This window comes from Ornithorhynchus anatinus, chromosome X1 (genome assembly GCF_004115215.2).
Source record: "Ornithorhynchus anatinus isolate Pmale09 chromosome X1, mOrnAna1.pri.v4, whole genome shotgun sequence".
NCBI lineage: Eukaryota > Metazoa > Chordata > Mammalia > Monotremata > Ornithorhynchidae > Ornithorhynchus > Ornithorhynchus anatinus.
The window spans coordinates 35,639,417-35,663,845 of record NC_041749.1 but is presented as its reverse complement, the minus strand read 5'-3'; the positions used below and the strand labels follow the sequence as shown (position 1 = coordinate 35,663,845).

The window sequence follows — 24,429 nt, the reverse complement described above, 5'->3', positions numbered from 1 at the left end:
GCACCCCTGGGGCGGCTCTGATTTTGCCCCCTCTGATCCTCCTTCCCCAACCTGGATGGCGGGAGAGGGAGAGAGTGTGCGTATTTGTTTGTCCTAAGGGTGGAAGTCAGGGGAGGGACTGTTAGATGCTGCCTGTCCAACTACCAAAAAACAGTGTGGCCTAGTGGAAAGAGCACAGGCCTGGAAGTTAGAAGATTTGGGTTCTAATCCCAGCTCTGCCTCTTGTCTGCTGTGTCACCTAGGCCAAGTCACTTCACTTCTCTCTGCCTCAGTTCCCTCATGACTTTGAGCCCTGATTATCTTTACCCCGATATTAGTACAGTGCTTGGCACAGTCAGAGCTTAATAAAAACCAAAGTTATCATTAGTATTATTAATATTACCAGCCGGTTGCCACAATGCCCACCAGGACTCAAGGAGTGTGTTCGAATGGGGACCTCGAACTGGGGCTTCCTGAGGTAGCAGCTTGTGACACCTTTAAGGCAAGAGTTGGGCACCAGATCTGACCTGGGGAGAATTGGCATTAAAACAAAACTCCCCCAGAAAAGTCCCGCAGGAAAAATGAATTAACCACCAGGAAGAGAGATGCAACCCGACACCCGCTGTTGCTTCTTCAAACAGCCACTTTTTCTCCTCGCATCTCTTCATGCGACTTGGTTAGGAGGCGAAGCTTCTGGGGCATGAAAACTAAACCATCTGTTTCTTTAGGGAACGCTTCAAGGCGAGTTTCAGGTATTGATGGAAACTTGAGAAATGGAAATACCCGGACAGCTCAGCGTTCGATCTTCCGTGGCCCAGAGCTCCAAGGATTGGCTTCAAGTCAGGGGTACTATGCGGGGTGAGTCCAGGAGGGCTAACACGATGTCCGTGGAGGGGAGAAAATCGTGCTGCTATCCCCGCCCAGACCCTCAATTCACCCTCTTGTCCTGGTTTCTCCACAGGCTAAAGAAAGGAGGCTGCAAGGGACCTGCCGACAGAGATTCCTTTGAGTTAGGCACAGAACAAATTAAAGCGTGGGTCAACCCAAGTATTTCATCGCAACCCCAAAAAAACAAAGTCCGCATTGATCAAATTACTTCTGAATAAACCCTACTAGTGTACGCGTAGGGCGGGGTTGGGATTGGAGCTCTGAAAACTGATTCGGCCACACTGGGGTGTCACCGATTTGATGTGCGTTGATTGGATGTGGGATTGTTAATGAGCTCTGAGAGAGGTATCCCCTGTGGTCTGGACATTTAGGACGATAAAAATTTTCCAAAATAAAACTTTCCACCCCACTGAGCTTCCTTTGTGCTATAAGGTTGCTGAACCTCAGGAACGGGACCCCCTCCCCACCCTGGGTGCCCAGTGGAACTCCGTCAGGTTGCCCTACTCCTACAGGGCTCCTGTTGGGAGTGTTCAACCCGGGCCACTCTGGGGCCAAGGAGAGTCTCCGGGCACGTGTTCTGCCCTGGCTTATCCCAACCAATCTCCTCCGGGGTAACGCGAATAGACGCGTTCCAGGAAAAAGCCACCGGGGCAGGTGGATATGGAGGGTGGGGTATTCTCCAACTAGCACCGGGACGATCGACGTGAAACCAACCTGAACCGGGGTCACGCTGTGAGGATCCTGAGCTAGCCCGACCCCCTGATCTGACCAAGTGTGGCCCAGTGAGCCCTTCTAAACTCCGCACCGGCCGCTGAGCTGAGCACCGCAACCGGGTTCCCCCAGCCGAGGTTCTCCGGTGGGACCACTTGGTGGTTTTACCTAGAGAAAGGGGAAGACCACCCCCCGACCTGCCCCCAGACCCTTCCCTATGGTCTCTGTTGACCCCTCACAGAACCCCGATGTGTGACTTACCCGGTTTGTTTTGAACCCGACTTGACGGTCAAAGGCTCGATCCCCGCCGAATGTTGGCGGGGAGGAGTTGGGGGGAAGATGAGAAGACAAGCAGGCGCGGGAGGCGGCCGGCCTCTTTGGCTGTGGGGTCTGGGCCCGGCTAACACACGGCTGCCCGGACAAACACGCCCGCAAGGCCCCGGGCACCGACTTTGGTGACGGGCGCTTCGCCTCCTCGGCCGCCTTTTCCCAAATGTGACATCGGGGCTGCAAAAAGGGAACGTTCTTCGTCCCGACAGGTCACCGCCTCACCGTACGGGACACGGGCCAACCCCTTCGGAATCTCACCGAGGGCGGCACGGGGCGATCTACTCAAGGCTTTCAAATAAACCGGGCGCTCCAACACGGCATCTGAGTTAAAAGTTTTATTCATTCAACATCTCACATTACAAATATTTAAAAATTATATGCATACTGGTATAAATAGTCATTTGCAAACTATTTAATAACATTAATTTTCCACTAGCACTTCAACAAATGAACTCTTTTAAAAAAAGGAACTGTGTTATATAACTTAGAGTAGAACATACAAAAATATGAACTTAATGTGAAAATGACTTTAATAAAAAATGAATTACCCTTATTTAAAATGCTATAATAAATACTACAACCTCCCCATACACAGTAAAAACTATATGGAAATTCAGCCAAGTAGTACAATTAACTGACATACTTAAATAACTTTTCCTTCTGATAATATGAGCAATACATTGGAAAAAAACATTAGGGATTAGTAAAAACTAGACACCCACTTGCTAAAAGTTTCACTTCCAAAAAATATAACAAAAATCTGATGAAAATTATAAAAACTAATTATACTTTAAAATTTAAAAATATAAAAAATAAAACAGTTGAATACAATATTGTCCCAATTCTTACAATGCTATCAATCACAGTAGCTTTAAAATAAGATAATAAAATAAAGCAAATGACCAAAACCTCTTTTTATTCCATTTTTAAAAATAATCTCAAATTTACATTAGTAGAAAGATTGATTTCTGATTCTTTTCTTTAGAAACACCAGCAAGAAAGAGGATTACTCTAACAGTAGAAAATGACATTTTTAAATGTCTGCAATTAAAAACAAAGAATTACACTGCAAAGATCTTTCAAAAGTCTGAAATAAGTATTGCACATAACAACTTGAAGTTAACTTGCCACAATTCATCACATTCAAGTTTTAAATCACCTTTAAACAGAAGGCTTAACTCTTCAAAACAAAAGGGGTGAATTATCAAGTCTTTCCAACAGCACTCTTATAAAACGCTAAATTCATTCACTGCAAGTTTCAATTTGCATTCTGCAGAGGTCTGTGTATGGAGAAGTATATATATATATACTATACCAAAGCATGGGGCTGAAAGGGACAAGGGAGAGGGTTCCTTTACATAGAAAATAACCAGAAACACTTGGTTTTACATTGCAAAAATAACCATGTAATTACTCTGTGACTACATTGTAAGTACATGGCTGGTGCCATGCTAGTGCGCTACAGCGACATGCGTGGGAAATTGAAGTGATACCTTAAAATCTGTAAACTAATTACATGTTAATTATGTTTTGAGTTACATGGTAACTCCCAACTACAACTCCATGTAATCTGAAGGCCGTGTAATCCCTAAAACAGAGTAATCGATAAGTTTATGCCCTGTAAACTGAAGTGTCACCAAAGAGTCTGTAAACACGCTTGTCACACAATCACCACAAGTGGATATTAGTAGAATAACAATTTCTTACATTAGTCATGCATACTAACATTACACGCCTACCCCGGGCTATTGTTTCTTTAAATATAATTTCAAAGAGCAGACATCTCTGAATCAAACACCGAACATCAATTTGTTAATATTAAAAATGGCTAAACATTCACCAAAAACGTCTGCATCGTGTATAATTTTAAAAACTTAGTAAGAAGCTGTAGACAATTTTGATGTTACTTTAAACTTCTACCCTACGCTTATGCATTTCATTTCTGAGGGACTACGGACAGTGTTATTTGTCATTTTCATGCTCGTTTTTTTTTTCCCTTTAATTCTCAGCTTTACATATACTATTCCTTAAATTATATGTACACCAAATAGCTGGTGCTGGGCTAGGATGTTTAAGCAACATGCTTTCTTCTTCTCTGCAGATTCTAAAATAGCATTGCCAGTGCACAACATCCATAATTCAAAATGTATGCAGAGCACTGAAATGTATAAAAAGCAGAATATAAGAAAATAAAATTTATTAAAATTATTTATATTAAAAAATGAAGTATATGAAGATCTCTCAGTAATAAAAGTACAAAAAGCTACTCTTTGCAATATGAAAAATTGAGGTATTGCATAAAGAGATATCCCGTCAGTGAAAAGTGTGCCTAAAAATGCTCACTGTTGGAAAAACAAGATATACAAAAGTAGTGCATAACAAATATACATTATGTGCATGACAAAATAAGTTAGCTACAAAAACACTGTACCGAAATTCAGCAGGTCATGTACAAAGGGAAAATTATTATTCAAAGCTAGTTCTCAAACAGTGTTATTTCTTGTAATGTTAACTCATCACACCTGTTTACTGAGTAGGAACGGCACAACAGCACACACCCCAAGCCACCTAAAAGCATTAAAAAAGGAAATGAACACTCCGACTAGTTCTGTACTTCAGGAGAAAAGAAACGTCCCTGACGATCCCCTCGATAGCACCCTCCGCTTGTATTACCGCTGCCGGCATTTTCAGGATTTCGTAAAAGCAGCTCCCTTCTATCTTGACTCTTAGACAGCAAATGTCTCCATTTTGACCTTTGGAACTTAACAGTACGTTCATTAAAGCCTGTATTGAAAATTAGCGACTGCTTCTCAAAGATCAGGACGGGGGGAGGAGAGGAGAAGAGGCGGGAGGGGAAAGGAGGCGGAGGGAGCGAGAAGAGAGCAGGGGAGACCCTTGCGGGGGACGGGCAGGGGAGGGATGTCCAGACCAGTTTCCGCAGCAGTGCTGAGGCAAGTCTTTGGTTTTTAGAGTCTAAGATGCTGTACGTAGCACAGCAAACAAGATTGCCATCTGGTTTCGTCTGTTTTGCACACTGCTAAACAATCATTTTAATTGATGATGAACAGGCATTGGTAAGAAAATACGAATTCAAAATTAAACTCAGCGTCACCCTCAAGGCTTCGGAAAATTCCTCTCCAGCTGCCTTGGACGGCCTCATGATAAAAGCATGCATTCCTTGGTGAAGTTGGCACTTCAAACACTTTACGTCCCATGCTCTGGTCTGAGATTTCAGGTTATTTGATTTTTCTCTAGGAAGAGTAAGAGAGACAGATGCACTTCCGCAGATCTACGCAGCTGCTGTTGAGTTCAGCAAACAGTGCAAAATACTTTGAAGCGAAACTACTGGACTTTTCTCGTTTTTATGTCTTCTAGGTTACCGACACATTACAGATGGTGAAACTGACTTACTTCCGAGATTAAACCAAATCAGCTGCCAGTTTCGCTCTATGTGTTCTCAGTCTGTTAGACTAGATGACGGTAACCCACGAAATCTAAATGTATCCTTGAGGTATCTCTAGGTTTTCTTTTTCATGTCAAAATGGAGAGCAAAGGCTGATACCTGAGAAGGTTAGTAAATTAGGATATAGCGTTATATAGAACATCAAAAATAAAATCTATACATTTGTTGTCAGGAGAAAACTTTTGCCAGTCTTTCCACTAGGTATCCTCAATTCTAGCTTTGGTAGGATTTCTGGGGCTCTCACCAGACCAGTTACTTTAAGAAAAATAAATAAGTGCACTCCCCTCAGTAGTGACTTTATCCAATTCTTACATTCTAAGCTTTTAAAATGTAATTGTTTAGATGAAAATATATCTAGCTCTGTCTATTTTAACTAGTTTTTATGTGTAATAACTTGGAGGCACAGGGAAATTATATTCAGCCTCAAAAATCCTTAAAAAATTATTACAATGCTGCTTCAACCTTGCTCATGCATTTGTTGCTTTAACATGCTCTTTCCTGTTAATAGAGAATTGCTAACTTCTTCCTTTGCTCTAAAAAAAAAAAAAAAAAAAAAAAAAAAAAAAAAAAAGAAAAAATGAAAAATGCCAAAAGCATTTCCCTGGGGGAAAAACAGTGTCAGAATAGACTGATAGTGTTATTGTTGCATGGTTATTTTAATAAAAGTATTCTTATATGTTATATTATTAATAATAATTTAATTAAAAAACCAAAATACTCTATTGTTTCATTTCTCTTTTAATATTTCTCCCTCTCCTCTAAGAAAATGTTGCATGAAGTTTGGATCCTCTTGGCTTCAAGAAAGACAAGAAAATGAAACTCAAACGCAACATGATATCAAATACGAAAAGAGTTCAATACAGTTTTCAATGACACGAGAATCTACAAAATACCTATATTATAGGCCATTCTTTTCATTATACTATTGTTAAGTTACAGACGACTACAAAAGACATGCGATCTGGAAGAGGGAAGGGGCCAGGGCTAACAAAGAGTGCACTTATTTTGAGGCCTGCAAATGAGCTCTGCAGTAATCACTTAGTTCCAGCGGAATGAAATATGTCGAGGCGATCTCCCCCTTCCTTCACCAAGGGCTTATGGAACTCCCTGCCAGCGCGAGAATGGATAGCAGCCCAGCAATATTCACAGTAATACTGCAGACAGGTAAACATTACAAAAAACGGAGCAAATTTCCACCACAACGGGCCCCTTGACATTCGTCGCACAGCTGATCATCCAAGACATATGCTTAACTTCCACCTGCAACCAGAAATAAAAGGGGAAGCTGACTTTTCCTAGTGACTCGTAGAACGATACACTTCTGATTAAGGAGGTGAATTTCTGTCCCTTGGCGGGCGGTTTTCACCCCTTTACTCTGAGACATCTGCGTGTGCACCAGAGAAGGAGCAGAGTAACCACTACCAGCACCTTGTGCTCCCTATCACATCACGTTCAGAAACCGAGAGAGGCCGTCGTCGAGAACCCATGAGTACCAGTCAGATATTTAGTAGGACGAAGACAATGGACTGACTGATTTGACGCTCTGAAATGAGCAAATGACCAAACTAAAATTTGGGCTGGACCGCTCTGCCCACCCGGAATCTCGTTTAACGAAGCAGACAAAAGTCAACGCTCTTCCCAATTCCACCCAACGCCTCGGCAGTGTTCACGGACAGATGCCTGGCTGGAAGCCGTGGCTCAAATTCCGGCCCAGATTCTACTGATGACCTAGTTACTTCGGACAACTCATCTTTCTTGTGATGTTTACATCTTCCTCAGTGGAACCACATGCTAGTGTGTAAGTAAGACGGGCTTCTTTCTCTTCAATGAGGCGGCACGTTAGCCTGAGCTGGGATGCCAGCTTCACTGGGCTAGGAGGAGGAAGCCAGGTCTCGGCGTGGGCTTACTCCACTGGCTTACAGCCCAACCTGGGATCTGGGCCTCCCAGCAAGCTTACTATCTTACCAGCTGGTTGGCCGCGGAAGAGGAGCATGGGTCAATCAGGGCTCGTAGGGAGAGGAGCCCCTGGTCCATCAAGGTTAGAAAAGGCCCAACTGTCAGACATCTCAGCAGCTGTAGGGTGCCAATAAGGCAGCTGCCCAGCAGGTAAAGAGCTGGAGGTGTGGGAGCAACAGGAGAAGAGAAGCTAGTAGTACCAGAAGTAAGGGAGGGATTTACTGAATCTAAGGCAACGGCGCCCCTAAGACTAAGGAGAACCCTCACCTGTTCCTACAGCACGATTAGCTGCCTCGATTCTTACTAGGCCTGCCCTTTGAAAAGTCCAGTCTTGGAAAGCCATACCGGTTAGCCCGAGGGGAAGTATGAGATACTTCTAAGAAAGCCAAGTGTGTGTCACATCTAACTACATTCACCCTCAAATACGAACAGTTGCCGCACGGTGATTTGCATCTAAACGAATCTTCTGGAAACCATTTCTAGAACCCACACTTTCGCCTTACCCGTTTATCTATCTCTCCGGCAGCTGAACAAACGGCACTATAGCAGCTATGTAACTCTGTTGATTCGAAAATGCAACTCGCCCACTCCTTTTGGGTATTTCAGCTCAGGTCAGTGTCAATTCCAGCGTAGCAAACCCCTCCATACAGCGTCCATTATCATTGCAAGTTCCACTAAACCGGAAAGGAGCACAAGGTCTAAACTTCAGAAGGTCATCTTTTAGCTTTGGAAAAAAAAAATCCATCTGATGTTTTATGCTGCCATTCCTATTCTAAATGCTGTGGTCTCTAGACAGTAAGCTCGTTATGGCAGGAACACGACTGCTAATTCTTTTGTATGTACTATCCAAAAGCGCTTAATACAGTGCACTGCACATAGTAAGCATTCAATAAATACCACGATTTGACTGCTATTTTTAATCCTTTAGACAGCCCATATCACCCATAATTCCTGGCCATACAGATCCCTCCCTTCATTCTCCAGATGGCTGTTCTGCTCTTAGGCTTGCTGCCACGTGCTTCGCTGCAGCTGAATTACAAGCCCAGTCTACAGCTATTTAAGTCCTCCAGGCTCAGCATGACAAGGATCCAGGAAGATCTACCAAATCCCGGAGCGGCTTGGCTCTTGTCAGAGCTTTCTGCGCAGCCCTAAAAGCCACCACAAAATCTATCCACCAGTATGCTACAGTTGGTAAGAAGACCAAGAGACTGCACTCTGTATAAGATGATCAAAGAGAGAGAATGTGGAATGATGACTTAATACGGAATTATTTCCAATCCGAAGCATGAAATTTGGGTGGGGAGAGCCATCTACTTGAACGATACGCATTAGCACAGTAGCTCTATTCTCTTATAAAACTCTGCGCACACCTCAGTTTGCTCATTCACATCCTCAGCCCTCAGTTAGACTTGTCTACAAAGATGCATTGACTGTATGCTCGCTACAGTTTAAGCTTCAGAATATAGGGCTCCTCGCTATATTTTTACATTTTTTATTTCAGCTGATCAGTTGAAATAATAATAATAATAATGAGGGCAATTTAATGCTATATTAGTGCGGAGCACTTCAATGCTGAGGATACAGTGATCAGGTCCCAAGGGCTCGTAGTCTAATCCCATTTTACAGATGAGTAACTGAGCTCAGAGAAGTTCATGACTGCCCAAACACACAGCAGACAAGCGGCGAGCCAGATTATAACCCATGACCTCTGACTCCCAAATGAGCCCCCTGTGGACACGACATATGACCTGATTAACTGTATCAACCCCAGCTTAGTATACGCTTGACACCAAGAAGCATTGATCAATACTATTAACTATTATTTCATTATTAACCACCTGCTACTTCTGAAGTATTTACTTAACAACATCACTATATAATATACTAATTATCTTGTGAAAAGATTGTGCAACTCTTCTGGTCATACCACTCGCATGGTCGAGGACACCACCAACAAAAAATGGTCTTCGGGATCGAGAGCTGGCCATCCATCACGAAATCACTATCACTGATTCCACGGCGGATCTGCACCTGAGGCACAAAAACACAGAAAACTGATGCCAAGCATTCTTTTTGAAAATCATAATGAACACCAACAAATCAGCGGCAAACTTTCAAGACACTTCTATACATATCCAGAAGTAAATCCTATATACTGTAAAACCAAACATGCCAATTACATTGAACAGCATTAACTAGCATGGAGGGACAATGAGTCTTAGTGGAAAGAGCAGGGCCCTGGAGTCAGGCCGGTTCTAATCTGCTCTGCCAGTGCCTGCTATATGACCTTGGGCAATCACTTAACTTCTCTGCCTCAGTCCTTATCTGTAAACAGGAGTCAGTGTCTCCAGCGATACTCAGCCCCACTGGACAGACTGTCTGATCTGATTAACTGTACCTATCCCACACTTAGAACGTGCTCGTGTAATGATAAACAAATACCAAATAATAACGATGAACTCACCTGACTGAGGTGTAATCATATTATCCAGTAATATCATGCTAAACACTTTAAAACATATAACCTCTATTCAGAGATGCTTTCAGAATATTCTAGAAAAGCACCAAACTAGAACCAGTTAAAACCTTGTGAGAGAAGGAAGAATGCATTGAATTTATTCCTGAGAACACAATAGCTTTGTTCAGCTACTGTAAATAAGCCTTATCTACTGCTACTGTTAAGTGCCTCGTGGAAAATTACTGACGAAACAAGGAAAAGTCCAGTATCAAAAAAAAACACGGTCCATAATACCAGGCTGAAAGGATTCGGCAAAACTGCTTCTCATAACCATCACCAGATCAGTATTGAGACCTTCTAAACTCTATTTGCATAGCACCCAAAGCAAAAAATAGATCAATTAAACACCTACACATCCTCCCTGAGATGCTATGCAGCTTTCAAATGATATGAATCGGAATGACAAATTGCAAAATTCTCGTGCCAATTAATTGAAAAAAAATACACTCACTGCTTATCCTGATAGGACTAGAGACACAAAGGTAAAAGTTTCCATCTTCTCAATACAAGCATCAATCAGAGCTTGAACAGAGCTTTCATCTTGAACAGCAGAACCGCTTATCCTGAGATGAGAACAAAAACTTGGGAGATTCTGTGCATTTCCACTGGCCTATAATCAGGCTGATGTAAGCCGAACTCCTGAATCTGCTCCAAGAAGAAAAAAGTCTGGAAAGGTGCTCCTCGACTGCGGAAGGCTGTGCCACCGCCCTGACCCTACCCTGGTCTCCTGCGTCGCTCTGTGCCATTAGTTGCCACTCTGCCTCTCCTATTTACTCCTCCCTGAGGAAAATGAGCTGTATCAAAGGGATAAGCCTGACGCTTCTTCAGACGCTCACTCTCACTCCCAACCCACTCGCCTTTCGGTTGCGAGGAGATGGCGGCTGATGGGCGCCAGCGTAGAACAGTGCAGGTGGCCGGCCTACCGGTGAGAAATATTTTTTACTCTCAGTACTTTGGAATACACTTTGCCCGCAACCATATTAGAAGTAGATGGGAAAATGGATTGGGGGAAGAGAGTTGACGGCTAAGCTGGAGTGAAACTGGTGAGGAAAACAGAATTATAGAGTTTGATCACCAGTAAACACTTAAGCAAAAAGGGCAGTAAATATGAAGCATTTTCTAAATAGGACTTATCAAATATTTCTCTGGGAGGAAAAAACAAAGACTAACCGATTACATCCCTGCAAAGTTAAACCCTTTTTTTTTTATTCTAATTCTTTTTTTTCCTTTAGCAGTACATTTCAAACGTGAGAATTACCTTTAGGAGGAAAGTACGATTTACTTTCGGCTTTATGAGGCCAGTCCACAATCAAAGGGCCAAAGCGACGGAAACTAGCTGTGATTTCATCTGAGTGCAAAATAAAACATAAAAAAAAATATTACAAAATTCTTGGCAGGGTTAGTCTTTCAGCAATTTTGTTAAAAAATGATTTTTTTAACAACAGATTACTGGTAATGGGATTAAAACATTCTCCGTGAGCTGTAGGCTCGTTATTTTATTATTTATATTTACTTTTGTTATCTTAATATAAGCATTTTGTTTATGTCCCAAGATGTGCTCCATTGGATTTCAGAACTAAAGATACGTAAGCTCAAGACATTCTTCACTGCAAATTAAATTTCTGTCTGTAACCCTGGCTACTTCTGAACTGCAGTAATGCCAAATTGGAACAGGGAGTAAACAAAGGAATATCCCATATGTCAGTCCCACATCTATCCTCATTAGCTGACAACTTCAAAGCCATGTTAATATGAATATTCACTAACACTGCTATGAGTGAGACCTCATGAAAGCACGGAGGAAACCTTTAAAGCCTCTCATTCCAATATTTCATTTTAAAATTTACTGGCATTTCAAAACACTCATTGGCACGAGAAAAGAATACCAAAATGGAAGATGGAAATGTAATAATTAGTATATAACATTTCCATACTATACCTGTCTTGCTCCAAACTCTAGAATATTCAGAAAATCAATGACCATCCCTTTTACCAAAATCCATGGGCGATATTCTTCAAGCCAATAAGAGTTGATGTCTTAGGCCGACCTCAGGCTAGGAAATATTTCTCAAAAAAATGTACCTGGCTGCAAACTGAAAACCACATGGCTTTAAAGGAGAAGCAGAGCTCAGTCCATTTATTTTAGGCTTATCCTCATTTACTCTAGGTCTCTGGGGGCCAAGTTTATGCAACCACCATCAACAGAAATAGCAGCAGTCTGTGTTGTTTGCCTACACTGGACAGCACCTACTTTGCACACTCCCCTATTTCAAAGGGAGACTAAAGTACAGAGCCAGCCCTTAAGGAGCTAACCATCTGACAGGAGGGATTAGAGTGCAGTGCAAACACTAAATTCAAAACCACATGGCCATCAGTGAGAACCTCACTATAGCAAAAGGAACCAAAGACAAGCCCTGCATTTCAGGCAAGGACTTGATTACCTTTCGATTTTAGGAAACGCTTTTAACAATAAGTGCTTTTAAGAATTTATAAAACTCTCGCTTTTCAATACTTCATTTGCATACATGTAGGTTTTTAGAATTTCCACAGGGTAGCTAAGAAGATAGCATAACTAGGGGTGGGGGGTTGATTAGTAGTCTATCAGGGATGGCTTCCAACAGGAGGTGGATTTTAGTAGGAAGAATAGTTCGGCCAAGCAGAAGGGAAAAGGCATTCCAAGAGGTGAGCACTGCATGTTCAATACCTTGGAGGCAGAAGCGATAGGTGGGATGTGGTGAGGGGATCTGCTTCATCAGAGCACTGACTTAACAGAGAAACTGGAAAGAGTTCTTAGGTGGGAGAGTCAGCTGGCCAAGCGGCTCAAAACCCAGGGTACAATTTTTCTTTGGATCTGAACTATAATCTGAACCTCTGAGGGCTTTGGAAGTGAGAAATCACATGATTAGATTGCCATTTGGGAAAGGTGATTCTTGATGTTCTGCATAGGGCAGACTGAACTGGAGAGGCTACGGAAACTGAAGGGAGTGAGACGAGCATGGGGGTGTGCGGCTACCCAGGTACAAGGTGTTACGAGGATTGGAGGGGAAAGGTTGGCTCCGTCAGATCTTGCTGAGGAAGAACTCAGAAGAACTCAGTGCTGGATTAAACACGGGCAGTTGAATGAGAGAAGAGTTACAAGTCAGAGGGACGGGGCGGGGTGATGGGGCTGATGATGGCAGTGATGGAAAGTTATGAGAGGAAGCAACATGCACAAAGCACCCAGCTAGTCACAGGCAGAACCGCGATTTGGGTGTCCTTATTCCCACTCCTGTGTTCTTATTCCGCTGAGCTCTGCTGGCTCTCTTCTCAATGGAGTTTATCAGGTTTCCTCCGCATCAAACTGAAATTCTTTACCATCAGCTTTAAAGCAGTCAGCTCGCCCTCTCCCTATCTTACCCGCACACTTTGCTCCAGAAGCGCCAGCCTCGCTCACCGTACTTCAATCTCGTCTATCTCACCAATCAACCCTTAGAACTTGAAACTCCCTCCCCTGCCATATACCGCAGACCACCACTTTCCCATATCACAGTCTTATTAAAATCCCATCTCTTCCAAGAGGCCTTCCCTACTTAAGGCCTCTTTTCTCCTACTCCCTCTCCCTTCTGCATTGGCTATGAACCTGGATAGGCACTTGATAGTCACCCCACCCTCAGTCCCACACACCCATAATTTATATTCATGTCTGTTTCCCTTTCTAGGCTGTGAGCTCCTTATGGCAGGGAACCTGTCTACCAATTTTTTGTATTGTACTCTTCCAAGTGCTTAGTTCAGTGCTCTCCATACGATAAGTGCGCAAAAAATACCACTGATGGATTGCCTGGATTTGCAGATTTTAACAGGAGCACTCCAATTCTTCCCCTTCAGGTCCCCTACTCCTTTCACGCAAAGTCAGCCAAGGGATGGGACCTCACTTCTTCCTGATGCTGAAGTTAGGATTTGGGACAGATTTGTCCTTTGGGCCCCACAGCATTAAACTTATTTCCACCACTTAATTAAATTTTTAAAAAGGCCAGTGTGAGACAAGCTCTCTGACAAGCTAATGCAGTTCTAGAAAGAATCCCACCTACAAACTATTTGTGTTTACAACATTAGTCTACAGGGCACCAACTGCAATTGATCAACATTTTGCATTGTTAATATAAAAGTTTCCACTCCCACCCCTGCAAAATTGTTGCTGCTTCCCTCTCGTCTCTCCTACCCCCTCCTCAACATTGGCCAAATTAGGCCAGGACCTAATGGGGAAATCTAGCACCTGCTGGGATTTTGGTCTTCTCGAAATACTGAATGAACTACTTAGCACTTTTCATAATATTAGTAGTGGGCAGGTACAGAGAAGGTTCAAGTTCATACATATGATTGGTTGGAAACTGGAAATTATCTTGCTAAAAAGGCAACCAGTTTGTAAGCTCCTTTTGGGCAGGAAACATGGCTACCAACTCTGTATTCTGTACTTTCCCAAGCGCTTAGTTGCAGTTCTCCAACACAGCAAGCGCTCAATAAGTATGATTGATTGACTGATCAGAAATCCACTTAAACCTTAGAGAAACATATTTCCCTACCCATTTCTTCCCTCGGATCAATGCCTTTCCTTTAAGCTTGCAGTTTCCTAAAAACCCACACCCTTCCGATTAACCTAAGGGACCCTGCACAGTCACTGCTCTGATCAGGATACTTGAGCGCTATTCAAAAATCTATACCGCTAAATTCAAGCTGGAATGGGGGTCCGGTTATAAAGAATCCCAAACTGGCCACCTATTTACCCCTTTCGGGTGACGGATCCTAATGGGACCCATTTCTGAACTTACCTTCGTCGATATCAGGAGGCAGTCCACCCACAAACACCTTGCGGGAATATCGCTCTACTCTTTCCCCGTTTTGGTGAGTGAAGCAATGAGGGGAACCCAAACCACTATGGAGAGACTGGTCCCCACGGCCATCATCCAAGAATCCATCTTCCATTGGGAACAGTGAAGACTGACCTGGAAGAGAAAACATAAGAATTCTCAGAAGTAATCATGCCACACTTATCCCCCGGCCCCACCTCAACTGCTGCATCGATGCTTTTAGTCTTCCTAGTCATTAGGCAGTGCTCTGCACATAGCAACACTCGATAAATACCATTGATGAGGGGAAATAAAATCATTTAGATAGGCATCTGAATCAACTCCACACCATCTGCCTAAATCCTTTGAGAAAAAAAGTGCATGGGTTTACACATAAGGCTCAAAAGATCTGTTGGCACGTGGTAACTTCATCCTTGTTAGGGAAACGAAAGGAGGCTGGATCCCACTGTCAAGCACGGCCGTGTGCCTCAAGGACTGCACTCCTGGACTCCCGGCTGTTCAGGAAGTGCTGGTTGGCAGTGAGCGCCCGCTGACTGAGAAGAAAAGGAATGTAATGGGGACCCCCTCAGTAAGTATTCCTGTACATTTTCCATGCAAAAATGCATCGAAAGCGAACAGCACAGCAGTAGCTTTGACAGAGTGAGCGCTCATCTTGGGTTTTCTTAAATTTTAGGATGAAAGCTTCCAGGAGGAGAAACTGTTACCCATCTTTATTGTTGAGGTTAGAGAGTTCCTATTCACTAGACACATCGAAGTCTGATATGTCAGATATCAGACATATCTGACAGGTAACTGCTCTCCCCTGCTTCAAAGCCTTATTGAAGGCACATCTCCTCTACGAAACCTTCCATGACTAAGCCTTCCTCTCCTCTTCTCCCACTCCCTTCCGCATCACCCTGACTTGCTCCCTTCATTCATCCTCCCTCCCATCTCCACAGCACAAATGTACATATTCATTCATCGTATTTATTGAGCGCTTACTGTGTGCAAAGCACTGTACTAAGCGCTTGGAAAGTACATTTCGGCAACAAATAGAGACAATCCTTACCCAACAACGGGCTCACAGTCTGTATATATCTATATTTATTTAGGTATTTATACATATTACTGTCTGTCCCCTCTAGACTGTGAGCTTGATGTGGGCAGGGAATGTGTCTGTTTGTTGTTACACTGTACTCTCCCAAGCACTTAGTACAGTGCTCTGCACACAGTAAGAGCTCAATAAATACGACTGAATAAATGAATGAGTGAACATATTATTTTAGCTCAGTTGTTCTTAATGGATAATTAATTGAATAAGCATATTTGGTTCTAAGTGCTTAAGAAATATGTTCATGTTCTGAAGGAATAGAGCTCAGGAGTTAATGCCAATTTTTGTAACATTCACCTTTTGGTCACTGGACAGAACAGAGGAAAATACTTAAACCATAAAGACATCCCCTTGCAACCGACAAAGCTATCGAGAGTGAAAATACAAAGACACATTGCAAATGCCTTAAAAGACTGCTAAATCATGTAAACATGTTTTGCTATTATTGAGACAGGCAGCTCATACTTATGAATTACATAAGAAAATGTGATAATAGACTCGCTTCCGAAGATAAAGTGTGGTAAGGCTGGGCCTTTGTTGAAACATTCCAATGCCCTTTTTGATGCAAACCAACTTATCTGCCATTCCATTTTAGATTTTGAAATACGAGAAAAAAGAAAATACATTTTCATATCAAAAGCCTGAACATCAACTCTCTCTAAAGGGACACGTGAATAAATATGGAGTAAAACAGAATGGATTTAAATGTTCTCTGGATGAATTTCTTTAAGGGTCTTTCTTAGGTAAATCTTCCTTAGTTATTTTTGCAAGTATTTTAAAAATAAAATAAGTCTAAAGCCAATGCCACATTTCAATTTACTAGGCACAGCAGTTTTCTGCATTCATTCAAGACCTTCTAGGAATCAATCAATCAAAGGTATTTATTGAGCGCTTACTGTGTGCAGAGTACTGCACTTAAGCACTTGGGAGAGTACACTATAACAATATAATAGACAAATAGCCTGCCCAAAAAATAAGTTAGCCACAATATTATCCTCTGTGTTTTGTTTCTAAATGTATTCAGTGCTTACTTTAGAGTTTTCATGTTTGAACTATTTCTCTAAGGCAAACTAATTGCAATCCCTATTCTCCATATGTCAAATCAGTTATGAAAACTTAATATAAATGACTGGACCGCATGTTAGACCAACTATGAAAAGAATATATTTTCTCTGAAAAACTAACAGATTCACATTTAAACAAATATTTCACTTATAGTAGTGCAACTTCTTGGGCACTTTCAAGAATATGATATTAACTGGTTTCACTTTGGCTTAGTGAAAGATCACAGGCTTGGGAGTCAGAGGATCTGGGTTCTAATCCCGGCTCTGCCGCTTGTCTGTTGTGTGACCTTGGGCAAACTGCTTCTCTGGGCCTCAGTTCCCTCATCTGTGAAATGGGGATTAAGACTGTGAGCCCCACGTAGGACAACTTGATTATCTTCTAACTACCCCAGCGCTTAGAACAGTGCTTGACAGATAGTAAGTGCTTAACAAATACCATAATCACTATTATTATTATTTTCACATTTAAAAAACTTCATTCTCAATGTCTTCTTTAAGAATGCAGTGGAATCTCATTTCACACACTTTCATATGGGACAATTTGAATCTAACCTGATGGATTTTCATACACCACTTCTCAAATAACTTCAGGACGTCCTTGCTTTGCACGGGCTCTGAAGTCTAAAAATAACACTGGAAACACAGAAGCAAAGCCGGCTCTCCTCCCACAGAATTCTGCCCATCTTGGCCGATCACTCAGTGACTTTTTTGGATGCCAGAGAGTGATGTACAGTACAATACTTTGCCAAGAGAAGCAAATTAGAAGGGGCAGGAGAGCCACACTTCTGCGTGCAAGCACAGATTACAGGAGGCAGACTGCTGGCAGTGAGAATAACTGCTTTTTACAATCCAAAACAGAAGTGACTGCATTTAATACAACTGACTAAACCCCTACAAATACAGTTTAAGAGGGGAAAACTGCCCTGCTCAAGCTGATCCAATCTGTACTGAAAATTCAGTACGGTGATACTCTAAATTACTTGAACAGAGTTAAAGTTCTAGGAAAGCCCATATTTCAGTGATTTAAAGTAAACACTATTTTTGTGTCCTTTTATACTTTGGCTTAAATGGCATGCTTACTGATGCAAAAATGACTGTGCAATTAATATCTGCTTTAAGTACGTATTGTTTTTGAATACACGTCAAAGACACAACCATGATATTATGTCCTCTGAAATCCAAATAGAAGCAGTCTCTCAAATTTAACTTAGTATTCTTATATTTTATTATTAAAAACTTGAGACCAAAATCCCCATGTCACTAATTAGATCATCTAAATATGCAAAGTTATTTGGGGACGTTAATCATTGAGTACTGCAATATGCAAAGTGACCTAGGGCACATGTCAGGGCCTAGTGACGCTTCAATTTTATTTTTTTTAATTGCTAGGGTGGGCAGTTTGATTGCAATTAGTGCCAATACACATTTAAACATCAGAAAATTAAAAATAGTAATGTTACCTCGCCTTCGCCCCATATGTCCTTGCTGCATGTCAATGAGAAAGAAAACAACCTTTCAAACATTGTCATAGGATCAAAAAAAATCTAATTCAATCAATCATTCATATTTACTGAGCGCTTACTGTGTACAAAGAACTGCACTAAGCGCTTGGGGGAGTAGAATATAACAATATAGCAGACATTCCCTGCCCACATCTATGAACTTGTGAAAACTGCTAAATTTAACTACACTTCCTTCTTACTGTAATATTCATAGTATTAAAATGGTTCTGAAGAGGTGAAATCAAATGGCAAATTTCTCCTTTTATTTGAGACAAACCACTTTATAAACCAACAGTAAATAATCAACATCTAACTCCTATTTCATTTCAAAAGACGTCTACATACCCTTCTCCCTTGCATTCTCTCTCTCACCAAAGACAAAATCCATTAAGTCAATCAGATCTCCTACTTAGTGCTAAGTATGTTCTCAGCATTCTACTAATTCTGGTCTTCTTTTCTAATCTCTTTCAGAATACCACTGCTCAACTTCACAGCTTTTGGAAAATTGCAATTCTTTATGTATGTTTTCTGAATAATTAGGATTTTCAGCCAATTCTCAATTATCCATGATAATGGGCATGGGAACTGGAATAAGGGAAGGAAGGGAAAGTGACAAATCATACAGATGGTGAAAACCTCATTTAAACTGAAAAGTTTTACTTCCTCCCACACCAAACCTTCACCCAGAGCTATCCTCCCACCGCCCCCCCGCAAAAAAAGAAACAGGATGAGCTTCCAATCTTTTTTATTCAGCCCACCTTCTCAGGAAAATGTTAATGGGGAGCGAATGGCCAAAAGGAGGCGAAGCAGCAGTTGTGGTAATACACAACTGGACAATATGCCTCTAAATAATAACTGTATACATCCAGCTTTTGTGACTTGGACAATCTTCCAACCAAAATTAAACAGAAGAACTTTGAGGATGATTCTTCTGATATAGATTTTGGGGAGAAATGGTAAGGGGATGGGGGAAAGAAGTACCTTAAAGCCCCGCTTACGCACCACCGCAGTTGCCGGCTTCCCTAGCTCTGGAAAAACTTGGGCTGGTGGGTAGCTGCACCTTTCCCAGGTACCCAGGGTACTGGGTATATTTAGGAGGTGCTGAAAGGGGCTGGCAATATCACAGCAGTATCCCACGCTTTCAGTGGAATAACTTAGCTTTCACAGAGATTTGATTTTCTAGCTTTCCAGGTAAATACTAGAATGTCCACTTCACAGAGACCACAGATGGGCCCTCAGCTGGGATGAAAAATTACTTTTAAAGTATACACATGTATGGCCTCTTGGTATAGCTTATTACTCTGATTCATGCAAAAACTCCTCACGTTAACTTCAAGGCCCTCTGACACCTCATTCCATCTTAGAATCTGCTACTCCCCAGGTCTCTTCCTTAGTTTCTCAATTTATTTTGTCTCCCCTACAGATTTGTAACTCCTCGAGGACAGGGATACTGTCGACCTACTCTACTGTACTCTTAGCAGTGCACTGCCCAGAGTAAGTGCTCAATAATTTTTTTTTTAATGATATTTGTTCAATGCTTACTATGTGCCAGGCACTGTTCTAAGCACTGGGGTAGATACAAGGTAAACAAGTTGGACAACAGTCCACTGTCCCTCATGGGGCTCACAGTCTTATTCCCCTTTTTACAGTTGAGGGAACTGAGGCCTAGAAGAGTTAAGTGACTTGTCCAAGGTCACCCAGCAGACAAGTGGCGGAGCCAGGATTATAACCCAGGTCTTTGACTCCCAGACCTGTGCTCTATCCACTAGGCCATGTGGCTTCTCCTAAATAAATAACGCTGATGGACTGATGGATCTTCTCACCCTAACCCTCTCCTCTTTTGGCTCCATCTTCTTGCCCCTCTGATCCTCCCGTTGGAAGCCCTTCCTTCCCCAAATTCAACAGGCTTCAGTTCACTTCACATTCAAAGTTCTCCTTAAATCCCATCGTGAACCAGCCTTCCCGGATCAGCCCCAGCATCTCAAATGTTCAAATTCACCAGTCATATGCAGCACTTATTTACATCTATTCGCAGCACTTTTATTTATATGATTATTCAACTGTACACTCTATTATTTCCTCTGATTACTCTATTTGTAAATATGGTTTATGCCTGCCGTTAGAATCAAAGCTTCTGGTGGGCAGGGATCTTGCCATTTTTCTGTTTTGGACTCTCCAAGTGCTTAGTGCAGTTTTTTGCATACAGTGGGGGATCAATAAATACTATTACTACAATTCCTACTGAGTGGGGGAGTAAAGCTGTAAAAAACAAGGTATCACTAAAGAGGGATGCAAAGTTGTAACACACAAGGTCACTGTGAATATAAAAATGAAGCGCCTGGAACAAAGCACAATATTTATTAAGAGCTACCACTGTGCCCAAGGCCATATCCTCTGACTCTGTAAGTTCCTGAAACCAGAAGAAAAACGTTTCTGAACCCTGAGCAACTGAAATCAGTAGCATCTTTGCCTGTTACTCAGCGGTGTGTTTCTTAAACTGGGAGTCGAGCTCATGGGAAAATGAGGGAATCTGAATTCTGCAAGAGTCACAAAGACCATAAAGGCAGGGCTCTGAACTGAGAGCAAAGCAACACTGTTGGGGGTCCTAGAACGGAGCTCCCGTCTTTAGTCGAGTTGCTAGGATTAGCAGCCCACCAGAAGATGGATTACCAAACCTGTGCAAATACCCCCTACTCTTGCTCAAAACATGACCCAAAAAATTCATTTGCCTATCAGAGCAAAATACTACCACTACTATTGATTAGAACTGCATCTCCTGCAACCGTCTCCTCTGTGACCTTGGGCAAGTCACTCCATTTCTCTGTACCTGTTACCTCATCTGTAAAATGGGGATTAAGACTGAACCCCATGTGGGACAGGGATTGTGTCCAACTCGATTTACTTACATCCACCCCAGTGCTTAGTACAGTGCCTGGCAGATAGAAAGTGCTTAACAAATATCACAAGTACTCTTCTCTCCTTCGTTTTCCCTGTCTGCGGAGTAGATGCCAACTGAAAGTGAAATGGCCAAAAAGAGGAAAAGAAAGGAGGGACAACAGGGCTGGAAAACTCATATTACTACATAGCCAGTTAACTCAAATCCAGCAACTTTCTTCAGTTCTGGATTAAACCCTTCAGCAACCAATACAAATTTTAAATTCTGCATTTCAACAAAAACTGCATCTGAATTCTACTGCTTGCTTTGTCTGTGTCCCACCTAATTATCTTCTGTCTAACGTACAGCGTACTTAGTACTGTGCTCGGGACATGGTAAGTGCTTAATAAATACTACAGTTATCAGTAGTACTTTAGGCAATCAATCAATGGCATTTACTGTGTGCAGAGCACTAAACTAAGCACTTGGGAGAGTACAATACAACAGAATTGGTAGGTAAGTTCCCTTCCCACAACAAGCTTAGAGTCGAAAGGTGAGCTTAACAATGACTACGAAGAAATCGGCAGAATCACTGAAGGCTCTGGAAGAATGATCACCACTGAAATGTTGCTTGCTGCTAATCCCAGAGTAGTCTTGCTCCACCACCCAGGGGGTGGATAGTTATTTTCTTAAAAGATATGGAAGTCTTACAAGGTCAGCACTGATTACTGTTCCCTTTTGTTTTGAAGTCATTCAGTCACAGAGATCTTTGGCCCAAGGATTTTGCCCTGCCTGACGTTCACATTTTAGAGGGACAAGCTGGCCAGCTGTCTAAACCCCAGGATGGAAGCAACAAGTAGAGCCTGGGTCTGGAATGGCCCACAAAAATGACAGCAGCTGGTGAAGAGATCTTCCGGGCACCCACAGAGAGGAGTGAAACTATTTCCCTTGGGGGAGTCAATCTGGTTGCCCATTGGTCTCAGCCTTGGGGGCCCTCATAGGGACCCATCAATGGACCACGCCACTCCTGCTGCTCTAAAGCATTTGAAAGCAACAACGACTTGATTCTATTTAGTTTCCATTGTTTTTAGGAGATGTTCTTCCCCTTGACGCTGTTTAGTGCCATTGTTCTTGTCTGTCCGTCTCCCCCCATTAGACTGTAAGCCCGTCAAACGGCAGGGACCGTCTCTATCTGTTGCCGACTTGTTCATCCCAAGCGCTTAGTACAGTGCTCTGCACATAGTAAGCGCTCAATAAATACTATTGAATGAATGAACGACTGTAGGATGAGTGCTTACTGAGAGGGAGAGGGGGCAATTGTCTCCTTCCACACATCCCTACCACCAGCAGCCATGGCTGAGAGGGCTAATGGGGAGCCCGGGAGGCTCCATGGGGAATGGTGGGAGCGGGGAGATGACCACAGATGGCTCATGCTCCACTCTTAATGGGAAAGATGTGCTGAACTCTTCAAGAAGAACAACAGCCCCTAGCCCAGTCCTCCTGGGGATGCCCCGATCTGAGCTTTCTCCCTATAGGCGGGCCTCTAGAGTCCCTATTTTTTCTTGCTTTTTCCAAAGTGTAGCTGGAGGAACTCCCTTGCCCTAAACTCCTAGTTTCCCTGCCTAGTGTGGCCCCACAAAGAGCCTGCTGAGGGGGCGGGGGATTCAGGACTAGGGCTTTCAGATGCCAGCCTACTGAACCCTCTGGACTGTAAGTTCATTGTAGGCAGGGAATGTGTCTATTATACTGCACTCTCCCAAGCACTTACTACAGTGCTCTGCACACAATAAGCGTACAATAAATACGACTGACTGATTGACCCAACACTGAGGTCCTTTTATCTATTTTCTTCACATGAAAGGAAAACACTCACTTGCCTCTTCCATGGGATTAAACAAGGACACAAGATGTTTTTAAAATACTTTGAGGACTTAATATACTGCTTTATAAATTTATGCACTAAGGATGACCAATATTTTCCATGACAGATTTTCCAGGTATGTCTCTGGATCCCTGCTATTTGTCAAAGTGTCCCAGAAATCATCTGACCGACTCCTGTAGCCTGATGCAACTTTCATTATGCTGCTTTAAAAGCACCAGCTGAACATAATTGGATAGAAGGGAAACTGATAACTTAGCATTTGGCAAAAATAAGCAGATTTATCTGATGTATGAAGTCTTTATTCATTCACATTCAAATTTCAACATGTTCCACCATGAGCTCTAGAAAGGAGGTTAAGTTATGCAGTAGAAATAAAGATAACATTCAAATTTTTGTGGAAAAAAAAGTACAGAGAATTGTCACCAGCTGCTCTCCATCTCCTCCATGAAAAGAAGTGTGCTTAAACTGTAACATGAGGGATTCTGTCTAGATAAAAAAATAATATCTCGACAGAAAGGATTCTAAAGGTTTGTTCTATGCCGAGAAGGGTTTTGAATCAACTTCTCTAGACATTTTCACTATTGGCCATATTATTAGCTGTATGGGATGAATTAGGAATAGTAAAAGCAGAGGAAGGGGGTTTTGGACTCAGATCTTCACCAACCCTAAAGTGCTGCAATAAATATAAAATCACCACAAGACACAAATTTGGACTGCTACTTTCAGTTTCACAATTTAGCCTTTGAACTTTAGTTTACAACTATTATGACCAAATACTTGTTCTCCACACCTAGGACACAATTTTTGACTAGAATTTAACAAGCAGCATCGTTACCACACAAAACAGTAGTACTGTCTGGGAAACCTAATATATTTTACCTGACAATTTTTATATCACGGTCTTTCTTAGAATGTGAGCCCCCTGTAAGACCTGATTGTCTTCCACAGCTCTTAATATTGTGCTTGGTACATGGTAAGTGCTTAACAAACACCACAATTATTATTACTATTATTAGTCTCCTAATCTCAAAAAAGGAGTAGAAACAGAACTCTTGTGAAGTTCCTCTGACATCCCCTGACAACTTCTCTTGATCACCTCCATCTCTCTCTTCCCGTGCCCAAGACATACTGGATAAGCCTAGGCCCTAGTTACAGCTTTTCTGGACTATTTACTCTAATGCTTATGTGTATTCAATTTCTATTTCGGCTCTTTAACCCTGACATTCAGGCTGGCATCTGATGTATCCTTGTTCTTCTGTCTGCTTCCACTATTTGTAAATAGTTAAGTCTGCCTGACTCCCATTAAATTATAATCCTCCTGAGGACA

The 24,429-nt window shown here is 42.2% G+C and overlaps 1 protein-coding gene across 1 annotated transcript in view; it reads right to left on the bottom strand.

Annotated features, from left to right (window-relative positions):
* Positions 1-2,228: 2,228 nt before the first annotated feature.
* The window catches only part of CPEB4 (cytoplasmic polyadenylation element binding protein 4), a 75,536-nt gene continuing 53,335 nt past the window's right edge, over positions 2,229-24,429 (bottom strand). The window contains 12 exon segments of the mRNA XM_029051066.2: positions 2,229-6,441; positions 6,444-6,563; positions 6,566-6,619; positions 7,818-7,850; positions 7,853-7,915; positions 7,918-7,941; positions 7,944-7,978; positions 7,980-8,001; positions 10,297-10,347; positions 10,350-10,396; positions 11,091-11,193; positions 14,651-14,824. Coding sequence (XP_028906899.1) covers positions 6,410-6,441; positions 6,444-6,563; positions 6,566-6,619; positions 7,818-7,850; positions 7,853-7,915; positions 7,918-7,941; positions 7,944-7,978; positions 7,980-8,001; positions 10,297-10,347; positions 10,350-10,396; positions 11,091-11,193; positions 14,651-14,824 — 758 coding nt within the window. The 3' untranslated portion in view covers positions 2,229-6,409.